Source organism: Podarcis pityusensis, assembly GCF_964106645.2.
Source record: "Podarcis pityusensis genome assembly, chromosome: 2".
In the NCBI taxonomy this organism is placed as follows: Eukaryota; Metazoa; Chordata; class Lepidosauria; order Squamata; family Lacertidae; genus Podarcis; species Podarcis pityusensis.
In genome coordinates this window covers 9,033,383-9,059,465 of record NC_138029.1, presented here as the reverse complement: position 1 = coordinate 9,059,465, position 26,083 = coordinate 9,033,383, and the positions used below count along the sequence as shown (strand labels likewise).

The following is a 26,083-nucleotide window of genomic DNA, read 5'->3' as shown; positions in this document are numbered from 1 at the left end:
AGTAAGGGGGCTGAGTAGACTTGGCTGTTCCCTTTGGCCCCACGCTAATGGAGTTCAGAGGAGCAGCCTCAAGAGAGCCTCTGCCAGGGAAGTAAGAGAAAAGCCTTTTATTGGCACACAGGAACATTCCCCCCCCCCATAGAGGGCTAGCTAATTTAGCCTGTTTCTCTGCTCCCTTGAAAGTATTTTAATGATTGGGCACCTCATTGAATAAGTGTAGATCTTGTCAGCTTGTTATCTGTTATTGCCTGATGCTGCCACCTACTGATTGTAGCTGCCTTGTCTCCACTTCCCACAGGGAAGAAAAGGCAGCGGCAGCAGGGGGAGAACTAGTTTGTTATGAAGAACAAATGCATTAAATACTGAGATTCAGAGAAAGCTTCCAAAAACACAGTTTCAAGAGTGTGCTATGGATGTAGCAGTTGTGTTCTTCAGCTCTTCTTCAGTTACAAGGACACAATGTGCTTTGAAGACAGGCTCTCACATCCTACCAACCTCAACTCATGTTGTTGTTGTTTAGTCGTTTAGTGGTGTCCGACTCTTCGTGACCCCATGGACCAGAGCACGCCAGGCACTCCTGTCTTCCACTGCTTCCCGCAGTTTGGCCAAACTCATGCTGGTATCTTCGAGAACACTGTCCAACCATCTCGTCCTCTGTCGTCCCCTTCTCCTTGTGCCCTCCATCTTTCCCAACATCAGGGTCTTTTCCAGGGAGGTCTTCTCTTCTCTTGAGGTGGCCAAAGTATTGGAGCCTCAGCTTCAGGATCTGTCCTTCCAGTGAGCACTCAGGGCTGATTTCCTTCAGAATGTATAGGTTTGATCTTCTTGCAGTCCATGGGACTGCAAATAGCTGTGCTTTACATGGGTCGAGGTTTTTCCCCCTTCATGGATCACTGCCATGTTGTGGCGAAGGGGCTTGAATAACTCAGAGAAGCTATGAGCTATGCCGTGCAGGGCCACCCAAGATGGACAGGTCATAGCGGAGAGTTTTGACGAAACGTGATCCACCTGGAGCAGGAACCAGCAAGCCACTCCAGTATCCCTGCCAAGAAAACTCCATGGACAAAGACAACAGGCATATAAAACCTTGACTCATGTAAAGCACAGCTATTCTCCACAAGCAACCCCTGCGTGTACTGGACTGAATACAGTCCTGGCAATGGAAAAGCAGAACATACAGCATAAGATCAGTCCAAAATGTCAGCATTCAAGTCTCTGGGAAGCTTACAAGCATGGAATATTTGTGACAGCTCTTCATGCCTGCAGCTCCAGGTGTTCAGAGGCAGGGCCAGTTCTTGGGAAAGGTGTACACCGTGGGCACCCTTCCTGAATGAATCCACCTTCTCTAGCTCCAACCCATTCATCTTCCCAGTTTGCCCACTCTACAGGTTTCGGGTTCAGTTCCAGGAGACACAACTGAATAATGCCTTGCTTCCGTTTGAGATGGGATGAAGAATGACCAAGGCATGGCTGAAAGCATATTCTCTAACCCAGCGTCTGTGTCAATGAGCGCTGGGTCCAGGGTCAAATCTTGATTGATGACATGCCTGCATATATCAATTCCCTGCCAACCATGCGCAGCTGCCACATGCAGACTGAATGCTGCACACGTTGGCAAATGGTCAAAACACAAATGTCGGCACTGGCAGCACCGCAGCATGGAACCTGCTGGCTATGAGCAGGGCCTCAGCCTGGGAGATGGCCCTCAGTGGTCTCCTTTGCTGATTCAGGCTTTCATCTAAGAGAGGGAGAGAAACCCGTGCAGCCAGCCCACAAGCCCCTTCTTATACTGTGCAATTGAAGAAGCCACCCTTTACTTTTAAAAGCGAAAGGTGAGCAAAGGAGGACCATCTTGAAAAATCCTGGTTCAGGGGGATGGGGGGAAGAAAAAACAGGATTAGTGATCCAACATGTGAAGATTAAATTTGCTTCAAAGTTTTGATTACAGTGGTACCTAGGGTTACGTATGCTTCAGGTTACATATGCTTCAGGTTACAGACTCCGCTAACCCAGAAATAGTGCTTCAGGTTAAGAACTTTGCTTCAGGATAAGAACAGAAAGCGTGCTCCGGCAGCGCGGCAGCAGCAGGAGGCCCCATTAGCTAAAGTGGTGCTTCAGGTTAAGAACAGTTTCAGGTTAAGAACGGACCTCCAGAACGAATTAAGTACTTAACTCGAGGTACCACTGTATTATTATTTGTGTATGAGCCACATTCCAAATCAAGGATTCAGCCTTACTCCAACAGCCATGATCACTTCTGTGTGGAAGATGGCATTTGACACCATACTTTGCAGAGCACTGTGTGTGCCAAACAAGCCCTCATCCACACCCCTTGGTTTTTATGCGTCTTCTCTGCTGCCGGGCTTGTGGTGCTAGAGGAAGACAAGGCAGCCGCAGCCAGTCCCTTTGCCCAGATCCCACTTGACAAGGATTTAGAACCAAGATCATCTGCCCAGGAAGTTAGACAGCCTAGAAGTGTCCCAGTTTGGGAAGTCATGCTCTACAAAGGTCTGCCTTTCCTCGCATAGAGTTCCTTGCAATTCCAAAAGGCACTTGTGTTTGATGCTGCTGGCATTTGTCACCACCCCAGTGCTGAAGTGTGGTTCCCACAGAACACAAGGGCAGGAGAAAGGTGCCTGACCCCTGCCTCCCTCTCCCTTCCCAGCGTGACTTTGGAGGAGCTGATATGAACCCGTTCAGCAAATCACGTCTGCAATCGCCAAAACTGTCACTTTTTAAAACAATGTTAGCAACGACAGCAGCAGACCTAGGGGTCTTAAAGAGGACTAATAATAATAATAATATTTTTCTTCAGTGAATAAAAAGTCTTTTAGTTTAATAGTGCTCTGTATAATAATAATAATAATATTCACAAGAAAAAGGAGATATAAATTATGCCACTATTCTGCGCAGATGTTGTTAAACTGGGCCTGTTACCAGATATGAAGAGATAAAAGTGTCCATGAAAATAGGTTGAAGTGAAATAGGGTTTCACACATTCTCCTTGAAATGAAACAGGAATTTCTGGTGGGTGCTATTCTGCTGCCATCCCTAACACTATCTTTTAAAAAAACAAAAAACACAGGAAGTCCTTCAGAAAGCAAAAACCCTGATAATGTTTTGTCTGACACAGAAAGAAGCTAAATGCGTATGTATTCCTAAAACCCTTCACAGCTCCAGTACAACACTCAGGAAGGAAGGACACGGCTGACATTTACACGATTTGGGTCATGTGAGGGGTGGGGAAAGGCCGGGACACATTGAAACCAGAGGAAACCCCGTATCTCACTCCTTCCGCTCCAGTCTTTACTGTCAAAAGGGTCAGCAGGTGCAGGGAAATATTCACCACAAGGTGCTCACAGCAGCAACGCACAGGGTACGCAAGAGGCTTGACGCCAGATCAAGGGATCTGGAAGACGTTGAGTTTGCTGGTGTTTTTGAGAGTCTGTCGCCGGTTGCAGAACCAGACCCGGACCACCTCCCGGTCGTAGTTGAGCTCCTTGGCGATCTCCGTGATCTCCTGGCCCGTGGGCAGGGCGTTCTTCTCAAAGTAGGCGTTGAGGGCCTCGATGGCCTGCGGCGTGAAAGACGTGCGGCGCTTGCGCTTCTTGGACGGCTCGCCGCCCACAAACTCCATCAGGTTCTGCTGGCCCTCCTGGTTCCGCAGCTCGGCCTCGCTCAGCCACTTCTCCAGCACGGGCTTCAGCTTCTGGGCGCTCTTGGGAGTGATGTCCAACTTTTCGAACCTGAAAAGCCAGCAAGGACCATTGAGGAGCACTGAGAGTTCCTACGGAAACCATGCTACAGGTCCCAACTTCGAGTCCCCCTGGCGTCTCAAGAGTAGGGCTGGGAATGTCCCCTGCCTGAAACCCTGAACAGCTTCTGCCAGTCCGTGTAGACAGTACTGAGTTTGGTGGGCCAAATGGTCTGACTCAGTAGAGGGCAGCTTCCTATGTACCTGGCTAGACTGCTCTTCCCCTCCATTATGGGGCACCAACCCTTTAGCCCAGAGCAGAACTCAAAATGGGAATATTTTGTTAAAATGGGGGGGGGGTGTTATGGCCATCTGATGGTCTGAGAAGGTTGCCAGTGCCATTTGGGGACTTCCCATCAAGATGGTGCCAAGGTAGGGTGTGCTCAGCTGAGTTCCAAGGCTATTTTTTAGTGGTTTGACTGGGATTGTTTGTTGGTTTCTTGGTTTCTCTTTTATTAAGGATAAGGCTCTTTTATGTGCCCCCTCAACCCCCAGGAGCCAGCATGATAAATCAGTTTTAAGGGAGCCTTGTAGCAACCCCCACCGTGGCATCCTTGGCAGTTACCTACAGGCTTTTAAAACTCATTTTAAGGACTTTTAAACATTTCTTAACCTATTCAATCTTTATAAATTTTAACCTTTCAACTCCCCAAATCCTTTAAAATATTCTTAAATACTTTTCAAGTTTATACATTTCATTACTTTTACAATCAATTTAACTTTACAAAGTTAGACTTCCCTCCCCCTCTTTCTGCGGTTCCTTAATTTTTAAAATATCTTCTGCATATCCAAATTACCGTATTTTTCGCCCTATAGGACGCACTTTTTCCTCTCCAAAAATGAAGGGGAAATGTGTGTGTGTCCTATGGGGCGAATGCAGGCTTTCGCTGAAGCCTGGAGAGCGAGAGGGGTTGGTGCGCACCGACCCCTCTCGCTCTCCAGGCTTCAGGAGAGCCCCACCGCCATCCCCGCAAGCTCGGGGGACAGCGGGGAGGCGCTGGGCTCCCACAGCTTGCGGAGAGCTGCCTGTTCTGGGGGCTGGGGTCGGGGGAAGCTTGGGCTTCCCCCGCCCCAGCCCCACGCCTGGGGGGGGGGGAGGAAAATAAAAATTTTCCCCTTTATTCCCCCCCCCAATCCAGGTGCGTCCTATGGGCCGGTGCGTCCTATAGGGCGAAAAATACGGTAATTTAATTTGCTCATTTAATTATCTACTTTAAATATATACTCTTATGAAACTGCAGGTTACTACAATAATCCTGCTAATGTTTTTATCTGTTTGCAATTTATCTGTAAATATTCAATAAACCAGTATAAATAAAGTATAAACGAAAACTCTTTCTCTCTATATATATTTTCTTAAATACTTTCAAATACAGTGGTACCTTAGTTCTCAAACGCCTTGGTACTTAAACAACTTGGAACCCAAACACTGCAAATCCGGAAGTAAGTGTGTGAAGTTTTTCCGGAAGCTGAGTGTGCTCAGTTTTGAGTGCCACACTTCCATTTTGAGTGTTATGCTGAGGTCTGTCTGTTTTTGCTATTTATTTTGCATTTTTGTTTTTGCGGCTTTTTTGTTTTGTTTTTGTGACTGTGTGGAACCTACAGTAGTTCAGCTACTGATTGACTGATTGATTGTGTGACTGTAGTACATTGTTTACTGCTTTCATTTTATGGATCAATAGTCTCGTTAGATAGTAAAATACATGTTAAATTGCTGTTTTAGGGGTTGTTTTTAAAAGTCTGGAACGGATTAATCCATTTTGCATTAGTTTCTATGGGAAAGCGTGCTTTGGTTTTGGAACGCTTTGGTTTTGGAAAGGACTTCCGGAACGGATTAAGTTTGAGAACCAAGGTACCACTGTACTTTTAAGGCTGGGGGAAGCCAATAAGGCTGGAGACAGAGGATGATTCAGTGTTCGTGGAGTGAATGCAAGACACATGGCCATCCGATGACTGGCCATTATTTGATGGGTTGCAAGCATATTACCTTGAGATCCCACTGCTATATTTTAAGGGTGTATTCAAAGGGACTGGGAAATAGGCAGGCACAGCATTTATTTCAAATGCTCAATACTGGATCCCATGACTGTGTGGCAAACACACAGACTCAGTGGAGATGTAATGGATGAAGGAGCCCTGGGGAACAGCAACATCCATCTCACCTGCATATGGCCGACTGGCTGTACGCGGGTCCTTCGGTAGCAGTCAACGCCTGCCCCACCTGCGTCTGCGTTAGACCCAGAGATAGGCGTCGGATCTTGAAGTTCTTGGCAAACTCTCTAATCTCCTCCAGGTTGATCCCGTCTTCGTCGCTTCCGCTGTTTGGAGGCTGAGGCTCTAAGAAGTAAAAAATAAAAAATGGACCAGTAAGGAGATGCAATTTATGCCCATGTCATGGTACATGGGGAAATCCTAACCCTATGCAGTTGCGGCTCCTGCAGCCAAGCACACAACAAATGCTGTTCACTGCAGTTGGCGGAGGAGTGGAACACACACGTGGACACCTTACAGCACAAAGCAGGAACCCAGGAGAAGAGCCTGAGAAGGGTGCGGCTGCTGCTGCTGTGTTGCAGCACCTAAAGGCTAATGCTGACAAGAGGCCTCTTCAGGCTAAGCAGCCTCTTCTTCAGGCTAAGAGAGTTGTGCAGGTGTCTTAATTTTTATTACATCCCTATCCCACCTTTCTGGCATCATGGAACCCAAGGCAACATCCCTGTGGTCCCCAGATGGACAGTGACCAGACGCAGACTGGCCTAGCTCCAGCATCGTGGGTTGCAATGCTTTCTCGCCACACAAATTGGGCACTGGACCGTGAACCACTTCCCATTACCAGCCACCCCTCCACCTGCCTCCAAAGCCAATGGGGTCGCAGAGATGCTTACTGGAAACCAGCTGGCTGACAGTCGGAGTCTCTGAGCAGGTGATGGGGACAGGAGCAGAAGCTAGCTTGGATGCAGGGGGTGGGCTTGCAATGACTATGGTTGGCTGTGGCAGAGTTGGGGCGGGTTGAATTGGCTGGACCTGGCAAGGCAGCAAAAGAGAGTGACGTTAAGAAAGTGGTTTTTGTTTTTTTATCAGAGACTGGGGGTTTTCATGAGCTGTGGGGCATGGCTTGATGAACAAACCTACCGTATTTTTTGCTCTATAAGACTCACTTTTTCCCTCCTAAAAAGTAAGTGGAAATGTGTGTGCGTCTTATGGAGTGAATGCAGGCTGCGCAGCTATCACAGAAGCCAGAACAGCAAGAGAGATTCCTGCTTTCACTGAGCAGCGATCCCTCTTGCTGTTCTGGCTTCTGAGATTCAGAATATTTTTTTTCTTGTTTTCCTCCTCCAAAAACTAGGTGCGTCTTGTGGTCTGGTGCGTCTGATAGAGCGAAAAATATGGTAATTAGCAAGGACTGTGTGCAGTCCTGGTGACTCAAGGAAGATCAAAAACACAATCGGAATCATGCAAACTAATATGCCTGTCATTTGCTAATTTTGCCCAATGCATATTGCTTGAGCAAAAGCTATATTTCTCCACCTGGAAGCCCTGTCCCCTCTGATACAAATTAGAATGAAAGCAGATGTGATATAAACATATGTCACAGCAAGTCTCTGACCTGCAGGATGAACCCTGCATCTTCTCACTACTGAAACGGCAGTCAGGCAAATCGAAACATCAACTCAGCCAATAGTTTTGTCCCTTCCCTCAGGCTTCCAGAGGGATAACCATCTTTCTTTTACTGTTCTGTCCTAGCGGTGTGGTTTTTTATTATTATTAAAAAAGAAACATTATTTAAAAACTGAAAATCTGTTCAAGGGACCTTGGGGTGGCGGTGGATATGTGCTTTTTAGTGACATCACAGGCAGCAGCCAATCAGTGCCATGCACATCTGCCTTCAGCTGCAAAACTAGCAGAGTCTGTTTTTCCAGAGCTTGGTCTTGTGAAGAAAAGGCGCACTCAGTTCGAATGCAGTGAGGGTGTTGCTAAAGTGACCCACTGGTTCTAAAAAAACGACGTCTGTCTTGACCCTCACTCAGGATGAGGTTATGTGAACCTGCCTCATGCTCACACGTTGCGTCAATGAATAACTGCAACACCCAGTGATGGCTAACACCACTGACTGGCCTGTACATATGAGTCATCACAGATTGACACAAACATTTATTCGTAGTGCCCTGATATTTGTAGTGCCTCAGATGGCACTTTACAATGGAGTCGTTTCATACATTTCAACCGCCAAGCCAACAAGGGTACAGGTCACCAGAATCTCAATCCAGTCCGATGTGTTCATTTCCTCCCCCCTTTATATGGGTGCCCCATGCATGCCCGCTTGCTATCCTTCTGCTGCAGAGTCCGCCAGTGGTTTCCCCTAAGAATCAGCTGTGCTTGCTAGCTGAAGCTCACCTCACTCTTTGCTGGAGTTTCTGGTGTGCTAGGTTTTCTAACAGCTGCCGCTGTCGCAGTCTGGATGGTGCTGCTAGCCAAGGTGGCAATGACCTGGCCTTGGGCATTCAAAAGCAGCTGTGGCGTCACTGCCTGCAGCTGTAGGTTCTGTGCCGGCAATGTAGCAGGGGCGGCGTTGGCTGTGGCAATTCCAGCTGGGTTCACCACCCACGGAAGAGTCCCAATGACCTGGAAGAGAGGAGAAGGAAAGATGCATCAGGGATGCAGTGCAAAGGTTCTCAAATCTCTCCCTCTCGCCTTTGCAGGGTTGGAGGACGGCAGGACAAAAGTGACAGTACTATGAGAAACAAAAGGGGGGGGGGGAGAGTTTGCAGAATAGGGAGACTTTCAACTACTCGTGGGCTCAGTCAAACTTGTGCATATTTACACATCATATTTTCCCCCTTATTTTGATGCTTTAAATGTGTGTTCACAGCTGAAAATAGTTCAGCGTGCTTTAAAACAGGGAATAAAAAGGTAAAGGTAAAAGACCCCTGACAGTTGAGTCCCGTCACGAACGACTCTGGGGTTGAGGTGCTCATCTCGCTTTACTGGCCGAGGGAGCTGACGTTTGTCTGCAGACAGTTTTTCCGGGTCATGTGGCCAGCATGACTAAGCCACTTCTGGCGAACCAGAGCAGTGCACGAAAACGCCGTTTACCTTTCCTCCAACGTGGTACCTATTTATCTACTTGCACTTTGACGTGCTTTTGAACTGATAGGTTGGCAGGAGCTGGGACCGAGCAATGGGAGCTCACCCTGTCACAGGGATTCGAACCACCAACCTTCCGATCGGCAAGCCCAAGAGGCTCGGTGGTTTAGACCCCCCAAAAAAGCAGAGAACACCAACAATTAAAACTCCACCCCAGCAGCCTTTTCACTTCTGCCAGTTTTTCACTGCTTGTAAGCTGCCTTGATCAAAGAATAGTGAAACTAAAAGTTACATAAACAAATAAAACATTTAAGAAAACGCCGTATTTTCTTTAAATACGAGGTCACTTAACACCCATTCCTGTGCCGCTTAGTAGTGCAAGAGGTGCAGGTCTCCTGTGGCTTTGATTGGGTTCTGGAGTCAAATGGCACTTACTTGTCCCTGAGCATTGGTCAGGATTTGTCCAGTTATCCCTTGCACACTAGGAATGGTGTTTGCAATTACTGGTGTAGCAGCCAGGGAGCTGAGGAGCTGAGTTTGGGCTCCCAGAGAAGCCGCACTGATCTGCAGGAGAAAACAGAAGTCAAGGATTGAATTACTCTGCATTCTCATTAACAGTGAGACTTATCTCTCTGCCTCAGCTGCCTCCCCTCCTTTTTCAGTGTTGTGCATGTGATGCCCCAGTCTAAACAATCCATTATTATGAAGCCCTTATCAAGAATACTGCGCATTCATGAAGAGGTCTGTTTGTATTGCAATCAGCCCCTAGCCTGCTGGCTGACCAGAGTAGCTGCCCTATCCACTAGTAGCATTAGTAGTACTACCACACTGAAAGAACAAAACAACTTTAAAGTGTTGCTAACACCACTATTTCCAATGTGCTTTGTTCAAGGGCAAAGATGTTTTCTGGGTGCTGAAGCAGCTAGTCATGCATTAAGTCACCCACTCTGAATTAAGACCAAAGAAGGGTTGTGATGGGCAGTTTATGTCAGAGATGCTGACAGACAGCTGGCTGGCCACTGTGAGACCAGGATGCTGGTCTAGGTGGGTCAGTCTTTCTTACTGACATGGATTCATGGGTCGATTTCAAGGATAGCTTTGCGCTAGTGCAGGGGTCGGCAAGGTTTATCTTGCCTGGGCCGGATCAGTCCCATGGAGATCCCTCCGTGGGTCGGGTCGCGCGTGTGTGCATCCACGATTTTCAGCGTCTGCACGTGCGCAGATGCGATTTTCTGGCATCTGTGTTGACGCAATTTCCGGCACCACGGAAGCAAGTCCCTGCGCTGGTTTAGCACAGTGCGTGAGTGGGCGGCTCGGTTCGGTGGCGGCTCGTGGGCCGGTCAAAGGACCTTCGCAGACCACTTCTGGCCCATGGGCCTTAGGTTGCTGACCCCTGCACTAGTGGAAAGTGCCTGTTCCGGCACAGTAGTGCAACCAGTTTTCACCAACTCCCACCTTCCTCCACTGAAGCCCTCTGTGCTACATCTCACACTGCTCCAGTGGCTCCCCCAAGCCCCAGAAGCAACTGTGGATGCTGCAGCAACTTGCACAAGAGTGTTTTCTGCTAACACAAAGTCTTTATTGATTGATTGATTGATTGATTGATTGATTGTATACCACCCTATACCCGTAGATCTCAGGGTGGTTCACAACATAGAATCACAATATAAAAAACCATTGGATACAACCCCATGGTATTTGTTCAGTATTTAAAGGAACCCCCCAAAAGTTGCTGCTCACGTTTACAACAGAAGCATTTAATGAAAGAACTTCCTCTCTGTAAACATCAGAAGACAGGTAGCCTTAGCGCCAAACTACATTTGACCTCTCCCCACTCCTTGTAGACCTCAGAGGAGATCGGAAGGATCTGTGGGACCATTGACAACTTGTCCCTCCTGCCCCCATCCCCGATCTTCTGAGCTAGCTCTTCAGCGATGCTTCCAGCTCCTTACTATTCCAGGGTTAAAGGCAAATCCTGCTGGCTGAACTGTGATCTGGGTTGGCGTTTCCAAGGGCTTGGCGACAGGTGGTGTGGATGCTGCGGCCGGCTGTGGCAAAATGGCTGGCTGAGCCTGAGGCTGGAACACAGTCTGTGTTTGGGCTGGTGGCCGCGGTTGGACTGTTTGCTGCGCCTGGAGAGGCTGGGCTGGCTGCAAAGGGGCTTGTATTGCCGTGTTCAGCACTGCGGCAGCTGTGGGAGCAAGACAAGAACACTCAATATCGTCGCTATGCTTTGCCATTCTTTCTTCTGCCCTGTAAATCAAAACGGTCACATTGCTAGTTGCTTCAATCCGTGAAGTTACACCTCTACATCTAAGGCCTCGATCCTATACACACTTACCTGGGAGTAAGTCCCATTGAACACAGTGGGGCTTACTTTTGAGTACGCACGTATAGGATTGTGCTGTAAAGCAGGCAAGCAAGCGGTAAAGCTAAAGGAAAGAGCAGGTGTTTTATATCCAGACTGTTGCTGCTGCAGCTGCACAGGATTGAGATAAAAGATGAGGAAACATCTTTTATCATATCCAAATTAAGAATATGAAAGTTTGTGTGTTACACAGAACTCTGTATCACTGCATCTTCCTTGCTCTCCCCTACTGCATGATAAAGCCAGGGCTTTCTGGAAGCCTCACAGTTGCTGTAGCAGCTGTCACAATTGATAGCCTCTACATCCACCAGGAGGCTTCAGATCACAGGCTCCTGTGTGAACAGGCCACCGGTGACAAGATGTGCCTGCAGAAGTAATACTGCCGTGGCCATATTTTCTTCATTAAGCATCCCTGCCCATACAACTTGGGACCAGGGTATCTAAGAGACCACCTTGGCCATTTATCTGTGCAGGCAATTGCACTCATCAGATGGGACACTGCTGACAGCACCATGTGCCCAGAGGTACACCTAGCCTGTACTAGAAACCAGGCTTTTAGTGTTGCAGCTTCAGCTCCCTGGAATCAATTACCAGCCAAGATGAGACAGGGACCCAGCATCATGATGTTTAGGTGCTCACTGGAGAGGTTTTTGTTTAAGAAGGTTTTCAGAATGAATTGCGTTATTGATCTTATAATTTTCTAAAACAGTTGTATTGTATTTAGCACCCGTGTTTGTGTGTTTTATCCAGTTTTTACCTTGCACGCCATTCTGATGGCTTTTTAAAAATAATAATTTTTATTAGCTTTCAATTACAAGAAACCAAAATAAGCCTTATTTTACCCATATCAAATCACAATACCAAATCAAATATCAATTAATCAACTTTCCAAATGTATTATTTTGGTGGCCCCCCCCCCATGCGCTAGAATTACAGGTTTGATCATTTCTTTTAATTCTGCCCATTTTGACGGCTTTAAGCTGTGAAGCAGACTGTAAATTGGTTAAATAAATAGATAAAACCACTGACTGGAACAACAGCCTCTCTTAAATGAAATTGGGGGTTGGGGGGTTGGGAGACAAGCATGGAATCAGCTGCTCTGAAACTGACTAGACACACTGCGCTGTAATCTACTGAACATGCTCAGGGACTGCTACTGAATTTGCTGCGTACCTGGCCAGGGGCCACTTTGATGGAGGCCCTCAGCTTCCAGGGGATCCCTCATTCATTTCAGAAGAGGTAACAGATATGAAAATGTTATCTAGTTTGCTCAACTAAAACTAGCAGATGAACTCATCAACAGGATGCTCCATAGTGTGGATCAGAGCAATGGTCACTAATACACAGTAAAAAAAAGCACTAGCCCATAGACTACAACTCCCATCAGCCCCTACCAGTATAGCTAACGGGAAAGGATGATGGGAGCTGTAGTCAAACGACATCTGGAAGGGCATGGCTTTGGTTGCCACTGCTGCAAAACATGCTTCACGCCCTTCCTTCTAAGATAATGGAAATGGAAATATTGACAATGGCTCTTTTTAAACTACCCCCCTTCCACACTGTGTTATTTTAAATTAACCCCCTGCTCCTCCACCTTCTGTTTATTCTTAAAGCAATACTGCGTTCCCTAAAGAACGCAAAGTATTTCTGGGCCTCTGCAGAGCAAGGGGACTTCTGGTTCTGCACAAGCACTGAATGATCACTGTCACAAGGAGAGACCCCCTAAGAAGCTGTTGTTACCTTGCAAATTGGCTATAGGTGATTTGAAAATTCCCCCAGTAGTAGAGGCAGCCGTCAGTCCTGGGAGGGCAGCAACCGTTGCTGCAGGAAATGTCCACACAGCCAGCCCCTGCTGACTTGCCACTTGACCTGCAATACTGATGGGGATAAGAAGAGGTTGAGTAACTGCCCCTGCTGGAACCATAACGCCTGTCACAACTGTTGCTAAGTTTTCCTGAGTCAAGACCTGCAAAAGTAAACAAGATTTAAAAAAGAAAAGGGAAAAAAGAAATCAACGCCACTGCAGACAGCATCAGCGCAGCAGCAGCAGCAGCCACGTTAGCAAGCCCACAGGAGGCCCAGCCCAGCCAGGAGACGCCTGCCTGAGTTGTGCTGTGTGCGGCTTTGCGCCCCGTGCCAGCAGCTGGGCAGACCCAGCTCTGTGGCACTCAGGTGGGGGCTGGTTGCAAAGTCAACGTTCAAGCGAGATGGGGGCATTTCTTTTTCACAGCCCTGACAAATTGCTCTAGGCTGCATCTTTTATCAGCTCCCCTGCCCTCCCCCCACCCACCCAAAGCGCAATGCCTTGTAGCAATCACAGTAAAGCGCAGCCATTTTAAGGATGCGTTGGCGCCAATTATTTCCCCCGGGATATGTCCTGGGGAAAGTTGGAGCGGTTGTGCCACATCCTTGGCGGAGTCACTGAATGCTGCTCCACCTGCAGGTGTGACTGAGGGGGAAACAGTTCTTCCTTAAGAGAACACTCCCTGCAATGTTCCACAAGGAAATATTCACTGCAAGCAATATTGGATTTGCTCCCCATGAAGCTCTGTAGCAGATCTTGGGATCTACTATCTACAGATCTAGTTAGCTGCAGACTGAGGCACTGTTAGTGAGTGGTTCCCTAGATCAGCTGGCTGGAAAATTGCCTGCTCTTGATAAAGGTATACCTTGGGGGTACTGCTGGAGCCATGGCTGTTGCTTGAGGCTCAGGCGGCCTCAGTGGCGTGGAGTGCCGTCTATCAACAGTGGCCTATCTGTGCTCTTATTTGGACAGGGGTAGCCTAAGTACTGTCGTCTATGCTCTGGTAACCTCTAGGTTAGATTACTGCAGTATGTTTTATGTGGGTCTGCCTTTGAAGACAGTTCGGGAACTTCAACGGGTGCAGAATTCAGCGGCCAGGTTGCTCACAGGGGCAAAATAGTTTAAGCATATAATGCAAATCCTGGCCTGACTGCATTGGCTGCCAGTTAGTTTGCAGGCCCAATTCAGTATGCTGGTTTTGACCTATAAAGCCTTGAGGGGTTCAGGATCACAACACCTCAAGGAGCATCTCTCTGCATACAAGCTGCCCCAGGCCCAGTGATCATAATCTGAAGCCCTTCTTTGTGTTCATCCTCTGCAAGAGGTCCGGAGGGCAGAAATACCCTTCTTTGAGGGTATGAAGCCCTTCTTTGTGTTCATCCTCTGCAAGAGGTCTGTGGTGGCTCCCTACTTGTGGAGTGCTCTCTCCAGGGAGGATTGCCTAGCACCTTTGCTATGTATCTTTGGGTTCCAGGCAAAGACTCTTCTCCCAGGCCTTTGGCGAATTAAACAATCTATGGCCTTTTAAACGGGGTGGGTGGCGGTTTACTGTTTGTTACTATGGTGTGTATTTTTGTGATTTTATATTGTAAACTGCCCTGTGATCCTCGGATGAATGGCAATATAGAAATTTAATAAAGATAAATAAATAAATCTAATCGCTTTAAGTACTCCGGCTTGCTGCTTTACAGCAAGCTAAAAAGCTTGCTTGACAAGCAAAAATAAATAAAACCTGCTTCTTTTTGCAGTTGCAAACGGCACTGTGGAGGGTTCAGAAGAGATGAGGAGCAAGGAAGGAGAGCTCCTCTGTACTCATCTTAGAAAAGAGCTGGGTGGTGTAAGCACACCTGGATACAAAGCCTCCTGCCTAGAAAAGCATCTCAGTCTCAGGTACCTCTGCCTCAGTCTTTTGCCTCTCTGTGGACACTGCAGCATCCACAAAATGTGCAGCGGCTGGGAACTCTTGCTCTAAGTGGCAAATGCCCAGAGCAGGGAAGAAGTTGATTGAGCATTGAATCTCTCCTGCTGACATCAGCACTAAAGGCCTTTCCACACAATCAAATGAAGCACGATTCAATTGCATTTTATGAAGTAGGTGATAGCTCCCCAAGTCCCAATGCAAATAAGTATGATATCTCATTCCAATATAGTAGATGGAAGGACTGCATTGCCTTGTCTTGCTGCATGTGTGTGCGATGGAGGACAAAAACACAGGGGAAGATTAAAAAACGCAGAAGAGCAGTTTTATCCTTTTATAAATGGCCCAAGGTATTTTGAATTTTTCAATTCTTTTTCAAGGATATTTTTCTTTTCCTTCAAGAGGCCATAATAAGTGGGGAAAAGGAAATCTACTTTCCCCAGAAAAAGAATGTTTAAAACTTTAAATGCATATGACTATTGAGAATAAAACTAGTATTATAGTATTTTATTTTTAAAAAACAAAGAAATAAATTCTGGATTATAGTATTTTATACTATTACTCTTGTTTGCAAACTGTGAGGTGTATAAGGACCCAAGACCCATAGGGACCTGTTTGAAATATAATAACAACAACAGTATAGATAATTTAAAACCAACAATTTAAATTTCAAAAAATGGCCCAGGGAAAAGCGGCTTGTAGGCTTGAGGGCATGTTTTGCATTGAATAATGAAGGAGCGGACAACTACCAGGAGGAATTAGATTTTTCTAAAATAAATAGACGTTTACAAAACGATGTGTGCCAGAGCGGTGGTGTTGGTGCTGGAGGGAATTGCGTCACTAATAATAGCACAGAATGCCTAACAGCTGACTCTTGCACAATCCCATTCCCCCACCCCACCCCCTGGTAATATTGCAGATTAAATGCTGGGAAAATGTGATATGCCTACAACAAAAAATGCAACCTTGGAGGAGGACTGTGTGCATCAAATTCGGTAACAAATGCTCATTGATTCAGCAAAAAAAGCTGATTGTGTGGAAAGGCCCTCAGCATATGCCTTTAGTTTTCTCCGGCTTGGAGATGGTTAGCCCCCTTGATTATGGTGGGGGGCTGGGGGCGAGAACAATTTATTCACAAAAATTGTTGCTCCATATAAGCTTGCAGTGAACAAAATGCCTATGTGCTTTGGAACCCAGGTTTTCCAGGACAAGGAGGAGATTCCCCTTAACAGCGATAAGTTCTTTACTGTGTAAGGCCCTGAACAGACCCATGGCCCAGAGCTGTATTGCATATGCCCCACAGCGCTTCGCACAAGCTAAGAAACAGATCCCTGCCAGTAAACACTGGAAGAGTGCATTTGATTTCTACAAAGTCTGGCCAGATGGAACACTTTGAAAACAGGAACCCATTCGAGAGCATCAAAGCCCCATAGAACAGAATGTGGCATTCTTGATCCCAGAACACCTGGGGCCCAGAGTGCTCAATGCACACCAAATGCCAACTTCACAGACAGTTTTGGAAGTCTGCTCTACAACCCCCCAAGCCAAGGGATTTCTGGCAACTCTGCTTCTACCTAAGTAGGATGTGTCCACACCTGACTCTTCCAAGGGACAGGTGGAAACTCCCACACTGTTGCAGAAATTGAAATGCACCATTTCCTCTGTTCAGTGGCCAATATTCCTCCCGCGTGCCCAACAAAAGAACTGTAAGGTAAGTTACCTGCGGTGCAGCTTGCAGTGTGACGGGCGTTAGAGTTTGTGTTTGCTGGCTTGTCACTTGGCTGAAGGGGACGATTCCCGGGATAGGTGCAGGGGTTATTTCAGGTAATGCCTTTACTTCACCTGGAGACAAGAGGAAACAGTTCGTTTTGTTTACCCGTTCGGGTGATACCCACAGAATGCTGGGCCAAGTGGAGATGGAGGTAGCGCTCGTGAGCATGGCATGAAACCGCCCTTTACAGAAGGAAGAGCCATTCAGGGAAGGAACTTGGAAATAGGATAAGGGCAGGCAGAGAAGGGGGGGGGGGCGTAGCCCACGCGCCTCCAATTCCAATTGTTCTTTAAAATGCATGTGGCCAAAATGTAAACGTGGGCATCACCAAAGCGTAAAAATGGGTGTTGTCATTTTTTTTTAAAGGACCCAATCTGGAAGTGGGAAAACTATAGCATGGGACCTGCAGGTCTCGTCAGTTAAAAGAAAAAGAAAAAACACATTTTTTAAAAAATTGACAAATGTGAGAGGGGGAGGGCTTGAGCAGAAGCCACAAAGACCTTTTGGCATCACAGTGGGGTATCAATGGGGCAGTCAATTAAAAAAGTAAACCATAAGTTGATTAAAAATGTTTGGAGGATCATAGATCTTTTTGGGCATCGTAGCAAGGGATCCTATTTAAAATGTTCTGTACTTCTTCTCCTTTAATTTGGGGGCACCTGCTTTACACACAAAGGACAAATGATTACAGAATTTGCAAAGCGACTCGTTTTTCTTAATGATAGCTATTTGAGTCAAACCTGTGCTAACCGTACGGTGATTGTGGTACCCATCAGAAGAACCATGCTAACACTACCAACATACCAGGTGAGGGCCCCATTTAACTAGGAAGCCCAATTGCAGGGAACAGTGTGTGGATAGGTCCACCCATTTAAATCAGGCCCCCAACAAAGGAACAGCAGGCACCTTAGGCCTCTTGGGTGAAGAATCTGGGTAGAATTGTTCCAGCAAGAAACTCAGAAGGAAACAAATTACCTTCCACTTTTGCCCAGATAACCTGCAGGGCTCCACTGCTGTTCTCCAGTCTGAACAATGCACTGCCTAGAGAAAGCACTTGGTCCTCCATGACTTCCAGACTATCCCTATTACCCAGATGCCTTCTGCATTTGCCCACTTGTCTGTTCCTGGCTTTGGCATCTTGCCCAGTCCACACACTTTGCAACTGCTTGCTTCTATCCATCTCTGCTGCCTGAACCCTCCACTCCCGCATGGTGGGCCAAGGCCTAGAGATGGACCAACTGGCAACAGGCAGTGTGAAAGCTCATTGGCAAGTGATTTCGGCTGGAGAAACTACTCATCCTTTGGCCTAACCTCTGGAAGCTGGGCGTTAATAGCTGGGTTTCCTCCCCTTGCTGGCAGAATGTCCCTCATGTTTTCACGTGCTCCATGTTTCCTCACCAGCTAGAGAAGCATTGCTTATTATGATTACTTACATTTGAGTCATTTTACATTAAAAAGTCTCCAAGTGACTTAACATGACAGAATACAAACTGGCAGAATGAAAAAGCAGATCATTTAAAACAGAGTACAATGCAAAATTGTAGGGACGCGGGTGGCGCTGTGGGTTAAACCACAGAGCCTAGGACTTGCCGATCAGAAGGTCGGCGGTTTGAATCCCCGCAATAGGGTGAGCTCCCGTTGCTCAGTCCCTGCTCCTCCAACCTAGCAGTTCGAAAGAACATCAAAGTGCAAGTAGATAAATAGGTACCGCTCCGGTGGGAAGGTAAACGGTGTTTCCATGCGCTGCTCTGGTTCGCCAGAAGCAGCTTAGTCATGCTGGCCACATGACCCGGAAGCTGTACGCCGGCTCCCTCGGCCAATAAAGCAAGGTGAGTGCCGCAACCCCAGAGTCGGTCATGACTGGACCTAATGGTCAGGGGTCCCTTTACCTTTACAATATAAAAATTCTAAAATGCTCAGCCAGCAACATAATAAGGACAAGTCCTACCCCACCTCACTAAAAGATGAAGTAGATACTAACTTAAGTACCAAAGCCCTTGACAAATTAAAAAATGTGTTATTCTGCCTCATAAAAAACTGACAATGATGGTGCCAGACGTGTTTCCCTGGGGAAAACATTCCACAGATGGGGAGCCACCACCAAGAAGATCGATTCACTTGTGCCCTCGATTGAGGCACACAGAGAAGGGCCTCTGATGAAGATTGTAGGGTCCTTAACTTTTTATAAAGTTGGACTTTTTCCTAATGCAGAATATACCACAAAAAGAAGACTAAGAGGCCTGTAGGTTGCCCCCTTGTTGACCCATTTAACCTACAATTTATTTTACGTTACAGCCTCTTAGGCAGCAGAGCGGACGGAAAGAATGAACGAACAAAGTGCCTCTTACCACCTGACTCTCCTGATGCCTTTGCTGGGTTTTGCTCTACCCCTTCCCTTCCCATTTCACTGGGCTCTGGAGGGCAGCTCACAGGAGCCTCTTCTCTGGTTGCTGCTGCAGTTTTCAGAGTTTTTCCTTCGTTCTCCACAGGTATTGGAGCATCCACGCCCACCTCCAGCACCCGAATGGTCTCATGACCCGACATCACAATCACCTGAAAAGAGACAACAAAGGATAACCTTGTCTAAGGCTCCACTGGGCCAGCGGCAGCTCCCCTCCCCCGCCATTCAGGCACCCCTTTGACAAAAGGGGTCCGTGAGAGGCACATACCTGCTCATTAACTGTCAACGAGGCTTCATGTGGGGGCACGGTGTCGGTGTCCATGATTGGACGCTGGAAGAGATGGTGGCAGCCTTTGGCGGGTCACATACTGCAAAAGGAAGACACAAAGGTCATGGGAGTGTTCGTTGGTCCAAGCCTGGGAGCCACACAGCAAGCCTCCTTTTAATGACTCAGGCCATTGATTCACCTGACGGGCAACATCTCTCCAGGGTCAGAGGCCTCTCCCAGCCCTACTGGGATTGAACCTGGGACCTTGTGAATGCCAAACAGATGAGCTACAGCCCTTGGCACTGAGCTACAGCCCTTTGCACAGCAGTATCTACTTTAGCACAGGGATGCGGGTGGCGCTGTGGGTTAAACCACAGAGCCTAGGACTTGCTGATCAGAAGGTCGGCAGTTCGAATCCCCGTGACGGGGTGAGCTCCCGTTGTTCGGTCCCAGCTCCTGCCAACCTAGCAGTTCGAAAGCATGTCAAAGTGCAAGTAGATAAATAGGTACCACTCCAGCCGGAAGGTAAACGGCTTTTCCGTGCGCTGCTCCGGTTCGCCAGAAGCGGCTTAGTCATGCTGGCTACATGACCCGGAAGCTGTACACCAGCTCCCTCGGCCAGTAAAGCGAGATGAGCGCTGCAACCCCAGAGTCAGCCACGACTGGACCTAATGGTCAGGGGTCCCTTTACCTTTACCTTTTTATCTACGTTAGCCTATTTTCTTCAAGGCACTATAGAAGCCTTTCTTAACCCACCCAAATCTCACTTTCACCAGTTCTTCCTTTGACTCTACCCGACCCTAACGCAACCCTGCTATTTCTAGTTGAGTCCCTGGAGGGCAGCTCAAGGGGTTTTTGCTCCCATGGGCATCTTTGCAGGAACTGGGAGCAAAAACCCCTTGAGCTGCCCCCTAACATGTTCCCAAGCTGTGTCTGTCGAACAGAGTACGGGTTTCGTCATGAAAGGGAAGGTGATCCCGTGACAACGGCTCATTACCCCATAGGGGCCAAAGCAGGCAAAACAGATCATGTGAACTGATCTAAAGAGGAAGAAGAAGAAGAAGAATCAGGGTTGTCAGACCTTTAACATCTGGGGGTCCAGAAAGTCACAATTCTTTCTGCTATCATCCACATTTCGTCTTAAATTTCCTATTTTGCATTATTTTTCCTTGCCATGCTCAATTACTGGATATGTGTGTGTGTGTGTGTGTGTGTGTCGGTGGTAGCCTCACTTGTTGACAGGACAAAACAGTGTTCCACTCTTACACGTTTTTCATTACTTCGTTGGGTCACATAATGTCCCTCCACTGCCTTGCGGAAAGGTAATTGCCTTTATAAGAGTCTCATGCATTTTTTATAAGGAGTGTCTCTGTGACGCACTTGGCTTTCCTGGGTGACATTCAAATCTACTTGATGCATGCAGGAAGGAGCTCTTTATTTATGCAGACACATGCAGGAGCCCACAAATTACAACCACTGAACTGGCCAGAAATTGTGTGCACCTGAAAAAACCTAAAGACCCTTCTGCCATGGCCATCCCCAAGGACTCTGGTGAAGGCAACAAGTGGGAGGAGAGAGGTCGTGGCTCAGAGTCCTCCCGCTCAGAGCCAGATCTTTCCGTTCAGATTCTCCTTCTGGAAGACTCACAGGCCCTCTCCATCTTGGCTCCGGGGTAGGAGGCAGGCCAAGGCAATGCCAGGGAAGCCCCTTCAATGCCAGACGGAGGGAGGGAGACTCAGCAGTCGGGAAGAGGAAAGTCACCTGTTGCCTCTGAAGCCCCGCCATGTCACTTGTTCCGTGTCTCTGATACACAAAATATGAGTATGCTTGGCCGACAAAGCCCGGCAGGGCGAAACAAGGTATTATTCCGGGAATCCTTGTCACGTTTAAGTTCTTTCGTCTGACACCGGCATACAACAACTATATTTTGCAAAGGCACATGATACGATCTTTCATATCCTTTGTCTGATATCTGCATACAACAATCATACTTTGCAAAAGCAGATGTGGAACATTACAAAGAAAAGTTCACCTTTTGCAAGTACTGCTCCTTAAAGTTGTTACGTTTGACACTTGTATTCGCTAAGACATACGTGGAACAAAAAAAAAGCTTTTATTTGGACATTACGTTTAAAACAACGGATTCTTTTATACATACGTGGAACACAAAAGCTTCTATTTGGACATTACATATAAAAGAACTGATCTATTTGTATTTCCTGTTCTAAATGTTGGTCCTTAATTGCTTCTCCTCAATTAGGTATTGTGAAAAGAGATATGATTATATGATGTATAAAAAATTTATATAGTTAAACACAGCCAGTTACATTGTGGGTATATTTGTTAATTCAATTTACGTAACTATCGGTTTGACAGTGTTGTGTAACCTGTACAGTCACAGACTGCAACTCCTGATCCTGGAATCACGAACTGCCTTTAGCGGACTATGAAGCTTGAATTGGTTTGCCTTTCCACTGGTACCCAGGGCCATCTTGATTAATTTCTGCTCTTCTCCCATTCCTGAGTTTATACTGTCAGAATAAAGAATAGCTTCTTAACCCCCAAGGAAGCACACCTCTTGCTGTTGTTCTTGAGTGGGAGCCACAGTAATTATTTTATTATTATTTATTTAACAAAATTTATATGCCGCTTGGTTGCAAGCAGAACCTCTGCCTGGTTTTACTTAGGGGTTCCCATGGGCCGAGCTAGCAGTCACTAAGGTCTGAGTTTTTCCTGTCTTCCAAACCGGCCTTTTCTCCAAGTTTTTCCAAAGTCGTTTGTTATCGTTCTCCACATGGCTACTCTGTTCTCTGCTCACATTGTCCACTCCTTCTCTGGCATCTCAAGGTCAGGTAGCCTTTGTCAACTATGATGCTCTCAGTATACAATTTCCTGTTATGCACATAGCTAAAATTCTTTCTTCCTAAACCTCATTCTCACACAAAGCAAATGAGGAGATAAATGAAACACTATCTGGGCTGTTACATTTCAGACCGTGGGGCACAAACTACATAATGATGCATCTTAAATGAGATGCCAGGGACAAGGTTCCTCTAATCTAGTTGTTTCCCAGGCATGCTTGCTTTTCTATGTACAAGAACGCAGCTGCAGTTGGAAGTGGTCTAATGCAAAAACCCATCTCCCACCTCATCTGCTAATTGCAGGAACCACAATCCAAACATGCAACTTAACATACATCTATAAAACTTCAGTGCCCCTCAAGGTTCAGCCCTCAACCACTTGAGGCGAGCTGTTAACAATGTGCTCTCTACGTGTGTGTGTGTGTGTGTGTGTGTGTGTGTGTGTTTGCGTAAAGTGTATATCTAACCAAGCTGGAATGTGAAAGCAGGAAAATGTGCTTTAATTGCATTTCCTGAAAGACTTCACTGCTCTTTCCCTTTGGACTGAAGGGAGTAGTATATTAGCATATAGCAAAATACTTATCCCATAATCACTATACTTTATAATAGGGTAGGGAGCCTGCAGGCTCTGCAGAAATTGTGGACTCCAGCTCCCATCAGCCCCAGCCAACATGCCCAATGGCCGGGGATTATGGGAGATGTAGTCTAACAAACACAGGTTCTTCCTTCTTGCCTTGGTTTTTTTTTACTCAATGTTTATTTAAAGAGGTGTTTTTTTTTTTTAAATAAAAACAAACCAACCACAAACTAAGTACCCATACACACCACCCTTCCCACCCTATTAAAGCAAACAATAAAGTAAGATAATGGTAGTATAGCGAGTTACAAAAGTGGCAATGGGAAAGCTCAGTCTGTGTTCTCTCAAGTCCCACCTCTGCTTTACAAAACAAAGATTCAATCATAGTTAGCTCAGGACAAAACAGCCTTATTTTGTTTTAATTAATTAAGAGAATCGTTTGCATAACTCTTCCATTATGTATTTATGCTTGCATGTGCACGGTGTTGCAAAGCCCAGTGTAGCGTAGCCGTTACAGACGAGGACTTGGGAGAGAAGGGTTCAAATCCCCAATCAGCCGTCAAGCTCGCTGGATGCCCTAGGGCCAGTCACTGCCTCTCAGCCTAACCCGCCTCGCAGGGTTGTTGTGGGGGATCAAACTGGGAGGATAAACAGTCCACAAAGAGAACATGGTGTCAGAAGAGTGCCAGGCTGCAATCTCCCAAAGCAGCCTTTTCCAACCTTGTGCCCTCCAGATGTTTGGAGCTACAACTCTCCATCCCTGACCACTGGCCATGCTGGCCGGGGATGAAGGGACTTGTCTAGAACATCTGCAAAGCACCAGGTTTCAGAAGGCTGTATTTTAAAAGAAACTCACTGAGGAGGTAGGGCTGGAGACAGCCTTCAAGGCCTTCACCACGACATAAGGATCATTTTTGTGCTACAAGGTGGTTGGAGCATGTTGTCCAAGTCCTGGGAGCTGTCCAAGTCCTGCAGGCCTTGTCTGACTACCAGGTCTTCCTTTTTTCTGCTGCTTGCTGCCTCTGCCAACTCTAGCACAGACCTCTGTACTTACTAACAGTACTTACTTACTAACTGCTCTATGCCTTCAAATGGCCAAGATGGAACACTGGGAACTGTAGTCTGGTGCTGATAATTTGAGAAGCAACCCGTAGCCCTGTTCAGAACTATATCTCCCAGGTTTCCCTTGGGAGATGAGATGGCTAAGGACTTAAATGGTCTAATGATGTATATATGCCTGGGGGAGGTGTGCGGATATAAAAAGATACACCTGTTCCCCCTTGGGGAAGTTTCTCTCTGCACGGAGCTTTGGTAACAAAGGCCTTTGGAGAGCCACTTTTAGAACCTCAGATTCCTGATCACGAAAGCGATTGTGGGAGCCTGAAGATAGCCACAGTACGACAGCGTTCATGCTAAGATATTTATAATCTTGTAAAAAAAGACTCAGATCTTCTCAGGCCCTCCCCGTGGGACAGAGTCAAGTGGAGAGCTATTTTTCGACGCTGTGCAAAGACCAATTAGCAAGAGAGGCTATTAAAATAGGCATTTCATAATGTCAAGCTCTGTGTGCATGTTCTCGCGAGTGGGCTGGATCTCATTTAGCACACATTCCGCTGGCTTGTAGTAGCATTTTTGTTTTGCTTCTTCACACATTTTCACAATTAATGGGACAAATAATTTTGCCCAGATGGCAATGCAAAGTGCACACCGAAAGAAAAACAGCCATTTCGCAGCAGATGGTGACAAAGAAATGAAATGCGCAAAAATGGGGGGAAAGGGAAGAGGGCGATTTGCAACACCCCGAGCCCCACAGTGAATAGAATTACCATGTTTAATTACAAATGCCGATGAGTCAGAAATATAACTGTCCCAGATACTATTCCAGAGGGAATCTTATCCTGAACACGCCACAGGTAAGAAGCACAGAGCCTGCAGAGATGCCCTCACTTACCATCAGAAAACTGTCGGGATTTAACCAGCGCCCCAGATCTCTCGTTTAAATCCCAAGAGAACTGGCCAACTTCTGTAAGCAGACTGTAGGCCTGCGTCTGTTGCTGCGTAGGGACGTTTCTTAAGACAGGAGGTAGATGAAAGTGGTTTGAGAAAAGCATAGCTCCCTATCATTGCTTCCCCCCTCCCCTTTTGTTCATGGAAGCAATGCAAAAACCCACAACGCCATAGCTGTCAACTTACAGATTTGAAAATAAGGGACCAGCAGCCTTGAAAATAAGGGACCAGCAGCCAAAATAAGGGACCTGCAGCCTCACCTGTTCCAGGCACTCCAGTCTTCCTGTCCTCCTGCAGTCTGGTCAAACTCATGCTAGTAGTGTCAAGAACACTGTCCAACCAACTTTGTAACCAGAGGTTCAACTGAATAGAATCTGAATCACAAGGCCTATGCAGCCTCAGCTTAAGATGGCTCCCTGGCCTGGCTTTGCACTGCAAAGTTTGCAGCAGCACGTGCAACAAAATGGCGTCCAGCATTCAAAAACCCCCTCAGCTTGCATTAACTAGCCACACACAAGGCATGCAAGCTCCATCCCCCAGTTGTTCTTAGACTTCTTCTTTTTTCCCCTTGGCAAACAATAAAACATCTATTGGTCTTAACACTAAAGACCCAACTTCCCGTCTATTCCATATTTCAAATTCATATTACTTATTGCCAATACACATTTTTTTCATAATTAAACTTATTCTCAATAAATCTAATTTCTTCTATCTACCTAGCAACTATTACTGAAGTTCCTCAAATGCTGCAACAGAATTTAAACTACTAATTTATTTTTCAGATATTCTTTGAAAACCTCCCATTTAGAAACAAATTCCTGTTTTGATTTATTCTTTATTTTTTCTGATAAACCATCTAATTCGGCATATTCTGTCAGCTTTTGGATCCAATCTTGTATAGAGGGGATTTCATTACTCTTCCATTTTGCTGTGATCAAAACTCTTGCTGCCGCCGTCGCATATAAAAAGATACCCTTCCTCTTTTGTGGAATATCCAAATCTGTTATTCCCAGGAGGTAGGCCTCTGGTTTTTTATTGAAAGAGATCTTTAGCATTTTTTGCAGTTCTGCATGTATACTCTCCCAGAATACCTGTATTTTCCTACATGTCCACCACATATGGTAGAATGTTCCTGAGTCTCCGCATCTCCAACAATTACTTGACACATTTTTATACATTTTTGAAAGTTTCCATGGTGTTAGATACCATCGATGTTGCATTTTTTGAAAGTTCTCTCTAATCGTGTAACAGTTTGTGAATTTCCAATTGATC

General features: G+C 46.5%; 1 protein-coding gene across 2 annotated transcripts in view; it reads right to left on the bottom strand.

The window, feature by feature from the left end:
* Positions 1 to 2,804: 2,804 nt before the first annotated feature.
* Positions 2,805 to 26,083, bottom strand: part of POU6F1 (POU class 6 homeobox 1) — a 45,059-nt gene continuing 21,780 nt past the window's right edge. For both annotated transcript variants that reach the window (XM_080994612.1, XM_080994613.1), the window contains exons 2-11: positions 19,367 to 19,466; positions 19,046 to 19,250; positions 16,647 to 16,768; positions 12,945 to 13,170; positions 10,789 to 11,027; positions 9,272 to 9,400; positions 8,147 to 8,374; positions 6,637 to 6,775; positions 5,917 to 6,091; positions 2,805 to 3,746 (exon numbers count right to left, since the gene is read on the bottom strand). In XM_080994612.1, the coding sequence (XP_080850738.1) occupies positions 3,401 to 3,746; positions 5,917 to 6,091; positions 6,637 to 6,775; positions 8,147 to 8,374; positions 9,272 to 9,400; positions 10,789 to 11,027; positions 12,945 to 13,170; positions 16,647 to 16,768; positions 19,046 to 19,250; positions 19,367 to 19,420 (1,863 nt within the window). In that variant the 5' untranslated portion in view covers positions 19,421 to 19,466 and the 3' untranslated portion in view covers positions 2,805 to 3,400. The remainder of the gene's footprint in view (positions 3,747 to 5,916; positions 6,092 to 6,636; positions 6,776 to 8,146; positions 8,375 to 9,271; positions 9,401 to 10,788; positions 11,028 to 12,944; positions 13,171 to 16,646; positions 16,769 to 19,045; positions 19,251 to 19,366; positions 19,467 to 26,083) is intronic.